The sequence below is a fragment of the Mercurialis annua genome, linkage group LG4 (genome assembly GCF_937616625.2).
Source record: "Mercurialis annua linkage group LG4, ddMerAnnu1.2, whole genome shotgun sequence".
Taxonomy (NCBI): Eukaryota; Viridiplantae; Streptophyta; class Magnoliopsida; order Malpighiales; family Euphorbiaceae; genus Mercurialis; species Mercurialis annua.
The window spans coordinates 33,790,414-33,802,172 of record NC_065573.1 but is presented as its reverse complement, the minus strand read 5'-3'; the positions used below and the strand labels follow the sequence as shown (position 1 = coordinate 33,802,172).

General features: G+C 33.0%; 2 protein-coding genes across 4 annotated transcripts; both read right to left on the bottom strand.

The window, feature by feature from the left end:
- Positions 1-85: 85 nt before the first annotated feature.
- On the bottom strand, positions 86-3,130 carry LOC126676904 (EID1-like F-box protein 2). 2 transcript variants are annotated; one of them, XM_050371236.2, is made up of 3 exons: positions 3,023-3,130; positions 1,024-1,798; positions 86-375 (listed from the first exon to the last, which is right to left on the bottom strand). In XM_050371236.2, the coding sequence occupies exon 2, from the start codon at positions 1,787-1,789 to the stop codon at positions 1,043-1,045; it is 747 nt and encodes a 248-aa protein (XP_050227193.1). In that variant the 5' UTR covers positions 1,790-1,798; positions 3,023-3,130; the 3' UTR covers positions 86-375; positions 1,024-1,042. The 2 variants fall into 2 exon arrangements, with proteins under 2 accessions (XP_050227193.1, XP_050227194.1); XM_050371237.2 differs by lacking the exon at positions 3,023-3,130 and adding an exon at positions 2,964-2,982.
- A 1,971-nt stretch (positions 3,131-5,101) lies between these two features.
- On the bottom strand, positions 5,102-8,688 carry LOC126677990 (uncharacterized). Of its 2 annotated transcripts, none has more exons than XM_050372820.2 (2): positions 8,463-8,688; positions 5,102-7,468 (listed from the first exon to the last, which is right to left on the bottom strand). In XM_050372820.2, the coding sequence occupies exon 2, from the start codon at positions 7,420-7,422 to the stop codon at positions 5,566-5,568; it is 1,857 nt and encodes a 618-aa protein (XP_050228777.1). In that variant the 5' UTR covers positions 7,423-7,468; positions 8,463-8,688; the 3' UTR covers positions 5,102-5,565. The 2 variants fall into 2 exon arrangements, with proteins under 2 accessions (XP_050228777.1, XP_050228778.1); XM_050372821.2 differs by lacking the exon at positions 8,463-8,688 and adding an exon at positions 8,329-8,429.
- Positions 8,689-11,759: the final 3,071 nt, after the last annotated feature.

Below are 11,759 nucleotides of genomic sequence, written 5' to 3'. Positions count from 1 at the left end.
TTTGAGCATATTTAACTTAAATCAAAAATTATATTGCAAACATACAGACAGCAGGTGAAGCAACCAATTAATTATACAGAGCAGATGTATGAATTATTGCAGATTCCAATCTTATATATATATATGGATGCATACACATAACATGTACATCGTATTACAAGCTCAAAGTAACAAATGACTGGAACAAGATGATCAGCAATAGCCTCCGGCCATTCATTAGGACACAATTATCCAGGTAAGATTGGAAAGCAACACATCATAGTTGAAAGTTCAGATGATATGATTTCAGCTTCAGCGTGATAAAGCTCCAGACAGCAAATCACATCTTGTTCACATTTGGTTGATTCATCAACATATGGAATATGTAGATGTAAACTGCGATTGGAAATGACATCTTGTTAGTTACAATTGTATCGGAAGTAAAGCATATGATAATACCTTGGTCGACTATTTCAGTAATCTGGAATTTCTACTTAAATCAAAATGATAACATTTGCCGTCATATTTGAGCACCAATTTATACTCCATGCCGCTTTAGCAGAACAATAGCTCGATATCACATGATTAACATTGGTTAGTTGGTAATTATTCAGAAGTAAAAGATCTCTAGATGTCTAATCCCAGATTAAAAAACAGGTCCTTAAACAGCAACACCTCTAAACACTATATTCAGCTAGAAAATGTACAATGCAATGGATCTTAGTGAAGGGTTAGCGCTGCATTCCTTACGGCACAAATTCCAGACACATCGTCTTCCCATAATCTAATGCCAAAACCTATATTCTTTTTATGCTTCTAGTTGATAACAATTCATTGTTATATTCATCCTCCACTTTAAAATGGAGAGCCCGTGAAAATTTAGAAGATGAAAACATTAGTCATGTGCTCAGAGCCTCCGAATGGCAGGAAGCCCGCATTCTACCAGCTACCATGACAAATGGTTTTATCATTCTCAGGTGCTTTGAGAAGTGTTAAGCTCAATTCACACTTTAGCAAAATAAAATGATTGGTGGAGAAAAACACCTGATTCCTGTGCTAATTATCACTCCAACTCAGATGCCCCTTCCGAATCAGACAAGGGTAAAAGGGTGCAGATTCCAAGCACATGCCCATTGAGGCAAACATAATATTCAACACAATCCTCATAGGAACCCAGCCTGCAACTAGCACTCTGTGGTATCATTTTTGCTTGCAGCATGCTCCACAACTTTGCCTTACAATAAGGGCATACTTCTGTAGGATGAAGCTGAGCTCTTCTTTTAATTAGCATTTTCCTAACCTTTGACATAGAGAATGATTTGAAAACTCCACGAAAAAATCCAACATCCCCTTCGTCCCCTTGGTCAAGATGTTCACATGGGTCAGAAACATACAAAATATCTGTTCTGCATTGTGGCAAAAGAAAGCTCTTCCCTGAAGTTCTAGAAAACCGCGTTCTATGAACAAAATGACCTGGGATATGAATGCTATTGAACAGGCCGCCCTTGGTACATCCTGAGCAGTAAATAAGCAACTTTCCTAGAGCTCTCCAATTCCCATCAACACTGTGACTTCCACTGGATTGTAGATCAAGCATCATTTTTGGAGCCCTTCCCCTGCAAAACTCTTTCCACAGAACTCGCTTGGCTAGATCATCAAACCATTTGCATACACATGACAGAGTAGCAATCATTTTTGGGTTCCAGTTTAGTTGTTGAAACACTAAAAAAATCACATCTTCACTTAGATGCCCTTTTGTGCATCGACAGCTTGATGAGTGTATGCAACGATATTGCTTTGTTAAAATCATTGTCTCCCCCTAATAGAAAAGAAAGAAAGAAAAACTTATAAGCCAACAACTAGATCATTCAATATATACCAAGAATCATAAACTTTCATGTATTTCTAGTTGCATAAGGTTCAAAGGTTAACATAATATAGAGTCCAGACATAACAGCATTAATATCAAAGATGGTCACTGAATGAGACAAAATATGACATAATTTAACTAAAACAAGGAACTGAACACTCATCTGATCTACCCCCTAAAAAGGACTTCAGCAAAATATGTGACCACAACACTCAATAGAGATGTTAATACTACCAATGTGGTATAGGATTAGGACACATCTCAGAAATGTTCTAGGACCTAACATATACAACCAAACTGTTATACTTGGTATAATATCCATATGAGACATTGGTTTTCGACATCTCTCAAGGAAAAGTCTAAGAAAGAAAGTCATCAGATACTTTCATGCCCATACATAACTTTCACATTTCATTTGCCACATGCAAGTCGAGACAGTGATAACCAAAATGCATACGTAGAAAGCAAATGGATATTAAAGAAGTATCACAAGTTTCTGAATTCTCCCACATAGTGACTACAGTTTCCAGGTCAACTACTTCATTTCCTATATAATTCTAGTTTGTTTAAATAATAATTCTACATACTAATTATTTTTTCCACTTCTCACTTTCCTTTCTTTGAAAAAGAATCAAATTATCAGCTCCAAGTAGCAAATCATGTAGAAGCAACACTCATATCACTAATAACCATTCCCAGCTTAGAAAATTTCTCTTAATTCAAGCATCCCCAATCAAACAAAGAGAATAAATTAATATTTCCTTGGCTATCAAACAGTTTCCAAACTTCAGATCCACAAGACCCAATTTATACATTTTTCACAAATCCATTACTAGTTCGAAACAAACACTCGATCACAATCAAATTAAGCTCAATCAGTAATGTAAGAGAAAAATGAACAAAACCCTAACCCCAAGAAAAACAACTAAATAGCCAACAACAAAGAAGCTTAACACAAGATAAAAAAAATTGTAAATTCCAAGAAATCAAGAACCAATTTCCACCTCCAAAAAACCCAAATCGAAACCACATCTAAACATCAAGAACACGATTAAAAACATTAAAATTCAATAATTAAATTAAATAAAAAAGAAAAAATTGAAAAAATTATCACCCAAAAACACAATCAAAGTCCAAAACTTGCATGCACTACAAGATTGAGACTTTCAATACCTGAAAAGGGTAGATTCGTCCTAAAAGAATTTGCTAACTTTAAATATATAGAGAGCACAAAAATGCAGAAACAACAAGTTAAAAATGAGAAAGCAAAAAGGAATGGCTTTTCTTTGGTTTATAGAAGAAGAAAAATATTGTTTAAATATTTCTACTTGCATAGACAGTAGTGATAATCTCTGTTCTTTTTTTTAAAGCAAGGACAAATCATTTTGCGCCACGCTGTCATGTGAAACCTGCAAAAATTACGTGTCACTGGAGTAGGAGATAGTGGGGACCAGTAATGTCTGATGTGTGGAGTGGTGAGTGGTGGTGATTTTATATAAAGTGACAGGCGTGTGGTTGAAGAAACGCCGGCTATTTACTGTTGGTATTTTCAAATTGGTGTGTCGGGACATTCGATGGAGAAATGGAGCAAAGCAGTGTATACAGTCCGCCGTAAATCCATTTTTAGATATTTTTGTTGGTCTATTTGGCAAGTTGCGATTGGTTGTTTTTTTAGATCAACTTGTCTTAAAAGATGCTTTCTGGATTAATAAATTTTTGGAATGCTATTTAACCCATCATTTTGTACCTCTTTCATTGTCCCTCCTTACGTGGCAGCATTTAATTCGTTCAATTCCCCTCCAAAAGTGTATATCTCAAAAAACAACTTTTAATGCAACCACTAAATTGTTGCCACGTCAGGTGGGTTAAAAAAGGTGGGTTATATAGCACTATTCTAAATTTTTTTACCTAAACATGCCTCAGTCAGATACTATTTCATTTTTTTAACTTTTTTTACTATTAACTTTTTACATCATACTTCTTATTATAATTTTTTTAATATCTTATTTTGAGAACTCTCATCTAAATTATTATTTGCTGGAAAAATGGCACAACTCCGTCCTAATAAACTGAGATTTATTAGTAAGTTGTTCATGACTGGGCTTGGGCGGGCTCGGATCGGGCCCAACCAAAGTTGACTATGTTAATACAAGCTCAAGTCTGGTACAAGTCTGTTTTAGCCTTATAATATTATCCAATTCCGACCCGAGTCCAGTATAGATATCATATTAACTACTCAATTTCGCCCGTTATATGGGTTCAAACCACGTTTTTTCAGGCCTGTATGAAAAATTAGATAAGAAAAATGAAATCTGCCCATAAAACTTGGATTTATAATGGGCTCATACCAGGCTTGAGATAAACATTAGTGGTCGAATTCCGGTTTAAAGCGGACCTGAGCAAGCCGGACGGATATGCAGGCTCATGATCATGTCTAAGCAGAACTAAAGGCACATATCTTATTATGAGACAAACTAAATGCTGCCTGTCTGATGCAATTGTGATGTTTATCAGTAATTATTAACTACCTTTTACATTCTAACCCTTGAAAAACATAAACTTAAATTCTTGGTGTGAATTTCCATGTCCACTAGGCATGTCATTTTCTCCTCCAAATAAATTACACCCATAAAAATTCATCATAATAAGCTTTTCAAGGAAACAAACAAATTTCCATACCAACCTGTTCATCACTAGAGAGGATTATGTTCCATTCCTGACCAGACAAATGCACATGTAAATCATACTAAAACTCATGTTTATAACAGACTATCGATGAGTTTGGACAGGGTCGGACCTTACTTTTTATATATGCAAGCCCAAATTCGATCAAGTACGTAACATTTATTATCTAAACTCGGCTCGTTACCCGACTTCTTCAGACACATGTAGAAGTTTAATTATAAATAATGGCAAACCCGTATATAAAGATATAGACTCGGACTCAAACCGGACTTGATAGAAAAATTAAGTGTCCAAGCTCATCCTAATTGGGTCAGGCATGGACGGGCCGAGCAAATACCCGACCCATTGAATATGTGTGCTATGCCACCTCATTTCGAGGGAATAGTGATTGTACCAACAAATAGCTGAGACAATATGCTCAACCCAAGTCCCATATAATATTACCTCATGCTCTTGCATAATAGAACTCTCATGGTCTAAGCTTCATACAAATTTTGCAATGACAAACCAGTCTCATCATGAAGAAATAGGTAATCAAGAAGGAACAGCATCAATCATGACAATGAATGAGAGAAAAAAAGTAAATAGTAATATTCGTCACGCACCACAAACAACAGAAGGATACAACTGGTTGGTTATGAAGTTTCTTCTCTTTTTTGTTCAAATTACATGATGGTTTATTCATAAAAACAAGATATAAACCAATTCAAATTAGGTACAAAAGTTATAAAGGATGACAATGCATATACCCTCAAAGGAAATGCACATGAAACATGTCGAGTTCAATACTCACAATCACAAACAAGAACCTGCCGAAATTTACATCCAGGCTATCTAATGTCAAACAGCAACATTTTTATCCTCTTGCAACACTGTAGGCTTGTATCTTTGCACTTCTCTTCTACAAGCTTAGTTTTATTTCCTATAGTTCCTTTGCAAAAACAAATGAACAGTTAACCAAACAACACTTCAAAAACTAATTTTCGATTTTTTTTTAATTCCAAACATTTTGTTTATTTCATGTTTCCAACTCAAGAAGCAGAGCTTACAGGTGGTTTACTGTCTTGGAGAGAAATGACTGTTTCAAAAGCACCAACCAAGGCCTTAACCTTACTTTTCCTGGTCTCGGCAAGTTTGCTAGCTGTTTCTTCAATGACATTATTAAACAAACCCTGAGCATCTTTCTTACCATGCACATCTTGATGTCTCAAAACAACCTTTTCAGAATCAGGGTTGTCTTTTGTAAGCTCTTCAGCTCCTCTCCTCTTGAAACTTCTTCGGGATTCAGATTTCAGATTTTGATTCTCCCCCAACACTCTTCCTTGCCTGAATTTCAGCCTCATTGGTCTGTTATGTTCAGTCTTGACATCAATTACCTTTCCTCTCCTGAATCGTAATTTCACAGGTTGGTCATTCGTATCCTCAGGAGGCAGCATCCCAGACTTCCTAAGCCATCTTTTGCGCTCCCCTTCTGCATTGTTTGCCTCTTCCATATATTCAGTTTCTTCATATTCCGAGAGGGAGTAATCTTCATCCTCACTTCCTGAATAATCAGACTCCTCTTCACCTTCTTCATTGTTAGAATAAGACAATGGAACTTCTGGTTGAGATTGATACTTGGCTGATGACAATGGAGGTGGAGATGATTCAGCAGAAGGGTTTTCCTCCCTATCGGACACCAAATAATTGTTCTTACTGTCCGCTTTGATGACGTAGAGGGTTTTCTCCTGGACCACATCACTTCCGGGTCCGTTGTGTTCCTTGATAGTTTGTTCATGATCGGCATTCTTAATCTTGGGATGCTTGTTGCTGGCCTTATTAATTTTGCTCTGCTTCTTCAGCGGAGATACTACTTCTGAGGTCCTGTGCCTCCTTGCATTTAGGCTCGCAACCCTACTGAGAGAAGGCCTGAAGGACAAGGAAGCCCTTGGGGGCATCGACACTCTGACAGTGGGCTTGATGAACGAGGAGACTCTTGGGGACGCTACTCCTCTTGCATTACCACTGCTAGTAGTTTTAGGGGACAGAACAGCCCTTGGAGTTGTCTGCACTCTCTTTATAGCTATTCTCGAGGTCAATGTCTTTTGTGCTATCTTGTTGTTACTATTTCCTCGGATACTTGCTACTCTTGATGAATCAGAAGAGGGAGATTTTACCTTCAGAGAGTGAGCATGTTTTGCAGATATGTTCCCTTTTTTCACTTCTGATGAAATTTGTTTCAAAGAGACCTCAAGTTTTTCAGAGGACAAAAGAACACCCGGTTTTATGATTTTTATAGATTTTGAATCAGGTGAAGTGTTGAGATTGGCAACTGATGACTTGTTCCTCTCTCGCAATGGTATCTTCCTCTTCTCAGCCCAATTGTCACTTGACACTGAAATTTGTCTGTCAACTGATTTTGTTAACACGTCTTTTACCATAGTCTTCTTCTTGGTGAGAATTTGCCTGTCAACTGATTTTGTCAACGATGCTCTTAATGGTGTCTTCTTCTCATCCACAACTACATTCACTGAAGATGACTTCCTGTCAAGAGGTTTTTTATGCACTTCCCGCTTTATGATCTCATGAGTGTCTGGTGGGGTTTTGGAAGTGGAACTTGTTCCGCGTGGAACATTTGCTGTCTTTATTATGATCTCTGGCTGAAGCTCCGAGGAATGTCCACCATGTAGTTTCTTAGCATTCCTTCTTGTAAATGGACGCCTTGCCTTCTCTTCAAACGCATGTTCCCTCCCAAATTTACAGAAATCATGACATGAACCAGTAGAAGCTCGAAGATAGTTAGGAACTTTTTCATCACTCCTCGAAGAAGTAGCCTTTCCCAATGAATGTCTTCTTGAATTACCTGCATCTGATTCAGTTGATTTAAGACTGATGCTCTGCTCAGCCATTAAATTGGTGCAAATTGAACAGAATCAAAGAATATAATACACCACCCTGAAAAGAACATACACGTAACAACAAATCAGAAATTAGGATACTAAAGTTAAAAATAACACGAGAAATAACTTCTAGAAAACTTCACAAAGAAACAAATTCTGATTCTCAGCTTGGAAATAACAATCATATACTTTGAGACCGATATGAATTCCAATACATACAATGCCATTGAACATTTGTCATGCCTTTTGATTATAAACTAAGTTCTCATTTCCACCAAAACAGAAAAATCAAATAATTCTTGTAAGCTCAGAAACAATTAAGATGAACTGATTTCTCGTTATCAAGACACTTCAAATCTAATACCATTCTGATAATACATAAAAAAAAAGCAATGAATTTTCCCACAGATCATGAAAAACTAAAAAATTTACAACTTTTGGAATGACATACGATAAATTCGTAGCTCTCTGCAACAAAGTAGATAGAACTCAACAACAGATAACATAAGTAGAATCAGATGGGAATTGATAAATTCACAGCCCTAAAGATAATTCCATGGTAATCCAAAGCAACAAACAAACATAGTTTTAGCATGCTAATTCTGTGCACACTGCAGCTAGTAGCAGGCAATCCACCAAAAATTAGTGTATATTTTTCAACAAGCACGGATAAATTCCATGAAAACAACATGAAACAAATCAGTCACTGCCCACAACATATGCATAAACTCCAACAGCACAAACCAACTCAAGATTAAGTCTTTAAAACCAAAAAAAAAATCTTATTTTAAAACAGCCCAATTACCAAAATTCAAAACAAAACACAACCCAGATATCCAACAAACTTATCAAAAGTCATTAATCATAAGAATCAATGAAAGAAAATAACACAATAAAAGCTAAAGAAAAACGCACCAAAAAACAGAGCAGTTCATACAGAACCCATGATCAAAAACTCATTTTAAAGAGAACCCATTAATGGAAAACCAAACCCCTCATAACATCAGTCATAAAAGACACAGCTTTTAATAGAGAGCAGTTGCGTTTACCTTTAGCTTAGTTTGTGCCAATCAAACTCAAGAAGAAAAAGAAGTGTGCTTTACCAGAAAGCTAAGGAAAACAAACAAAATGTAACACAAATGAATGGAATTATATTAATAATATAGTTAATTGGGTTTGATTTTCATGTAATCTGTGTGAGTGTAAGAGTATTTAGGCTTGAGAGATCGTGCAAGCAAGCAAGCAAGCAGTTTTTTCTTCTCTAATATTTTTTGAGGAAGTTTGGTGGAGACCGCTAATTACGCGTTACTTCCTCTTCTTTCTACTTTATATACTACTCTACTACACGCATAGTAAATGTCTCTTTTTTTGTTTTTTTATCATTCTGTTTTATTTTGTCATTTATTTTAAGTATTTAATACTCTTTCTTCCATTTAAAAAACTGTTATTTTTATTTGTCCATTTTGAAAAATTTGCAATGTGAGTTTTCTTTTTGTTAAATCCAATTATTTATACACTACTCTCAAGATAAATAATCACATCTACGTTTTTTTCGATAAAAAAATAAATTGGTATTCCGATTTGTCAAAAAATAAAAATTAACGATTGATTTTGTCAATTTTTAAAGTTCCTATTACAATTGTAAAACTCACTATTTTTAACAATTAATCTCAAATTAATATAATCGATGAACATTATAAAATAAATTTAAAATTAAGTTAAATGTATTTTAAATATTTATCTAATTAACCAGATGGATTATAAGGCTTAAGGGTGAATGAATATAGGTCAGATTTATCTTCAATTACAGTAATGCAATCTTTTTTCTTATAGAAATAGTAATGCAATCTCCATAAATCCTTTAGATACTAAGAAATCCAACTTTTCCATGGATTGTCAATTTTCCAACTTATAAGTGAAAAAATGTTGATTCTACAAAATCCTTCTGTTATTTTCTTTTATTTTGAAAGCAAACAAAAAAGAAGTAAGGAATTCGAAAATACTTTTCATTTACAATTTCTAGAAAGATTCCAGGAAGTTACATTTACAAGTATATTTTGCTATTGTTAAATGGATGTATAAAGTACCTTCATATTAAAAATTTATTGAATATCAAAAATTATAGAGATAGAGACTTCTAAAATTAGAATTTTACTAACTATTATTGACTTAATTCCTCCCCATATATTTAGCTATTATATAGATAGATATAACTAATTAGATAATTACCATAAAACCTCTAATTAAATAAGGAATTGGTAATAAATTAGAAGGGCTATTAGGTAAAAATGCCTGCCCCCCCCAATCCGTGCTTTTATATATAGTATAGATATATCAATTAAATAAATTAAAATAGATGCGTCTAAATTTTTATAAATCTAGTATTTTGATGTATGAATTTTAATTTCACACACTTGATAAAGAAACTGAACCTACTACCTTAATAGAATGCTACCTAGTGTATTCATCATTAACTCTAATTAAATTTATTGCTGTGATTCGGAGTTGATAGATATATTATTTGCATATATTTTTTATTTATTAATATGATAATGAAATTTAAGTAAATATGAACTTTATATTTATCTTTTAGCATGTACCTGTAATTGAAAAATCACTAAAATTGAAAAAGTAATTTAAGAAAAATAGAAATTTAGACATTAAAGAATAAATTTAAAAGAATTTAGATACCAACAGCGTATTTTGCCTAAATAAATATCTATATAAGTTTCCAATTTCTTGATCAATACTTTGCTTAAGATTCCACCAAAAAATAAATAAAAAGAAATGGTAGTAACAGATCTTGGATGACATAAAACTATATTATATAGACAAAGTTTTGGTCGGTTATTGTTGACTTGTTTAATAAATGGATCATCATAACCTTCATGAGCCTTGAAGATTATTTACTAATTTGTTAATCAATCCAAACTAAGATTATGTCAGTCGAGTTTTCAAGGTATTTTTAATGGTATTTTATTTCAAAAATCATATCAAGTACCAACTCTTCAAAACTGCCTTGGTGGGTCATTTGGCCAACTTAGTTAATAATGGTACAAGTAAAAATCAAATTTAGTTTATTTTTGTGGACATAATGATGTGCCGTAACATTTTTTTATCGTATTTTAACATGATGAGACTCCAAAATCAAAATCCATCATATATAGAAAAGTATTTTTGAAGTAGATAAAAGATTAAGAGTAAAGGGTCAATCTGGTCCTCGAATTTATTTCTCAAAAATCAAATGAGTCACTCATCTTTAGTCAATTAAGTCTCTAAACTTATATTCCAAAATTAAATAAATCACTTTTAATTTTTTTTATTCAATTAGATCCCCAATTTTCTTAATTTAAGTCAAGTAACCCCTAATTTGTATATTTCAAACGTGTGACTTATTTGACTCCAAGACACAAGTTTGAAAATCTTATTAATTAAAGTGATCTATTTGATCTCGGAATATAAATTTGGGGATCTAATTGACTAAAAAAGTTAAAAATAATTTATTTGAACTCTAAATATAAATTTAGGGATCGAGTTGACCCTATATTCAAAAGATTAATGTATTATATACTTGCGGAAGTAATTTTTTTTATTTTGAGTTATTGTAATAGATATGGACTAATTTAAATTTGAACCAATCAAGAATTAGCGTAGATTTTAAATTGTAAAATGTCAAAAATTTATCAAAATGTTTCAATTTTTTATTTATACTAGTTTCGCATTACGTGCTATGCATGTGGCTCGTAACGTAACTCGTCAATGAACATATTAGTAAATTTAGCATAATTATATTATTTTTTTATTTATAATTAATATAAAATTAGATAAGAATTTATGTAAAAGTAAATATAATATATTCGGTTACAAATTTATTTTTCATACTGAATTTATTATTCTTTTGGTTTTATAATAACCATAATTAAATAATTAATTTAATTTTATTAATTTCTATCTTTAAAAATAATAAGATAGAAATTTAAATAATAATATATTGATCAAATACAATATTTTAATTTTATAATTCAATCAAACTAAAAGATAGGTATTCCTACTAATTTGGAGACAATGTAGTTATTTTTTACATACTTAAAACTAAATTGGAGATAATTTAGCTACCTATTCTAATTAGGACTTTAATTACATGTAATACCCCAAAATAATTAATTAGCTAATTGGACCACGTGTCCAATTTTGAGTCGTCAGAGTGACAACATCGGAAAGTTATCCGACAAAATTAAAATAAATAAGTTTTAAATAGGCCGGTTTTGAGAAATTAGTTATACGGAAATTAAGGTTATATTTTAATTCTAAAGTTAGAATTGGAATTAAAAGGAAAAAAATGTCAA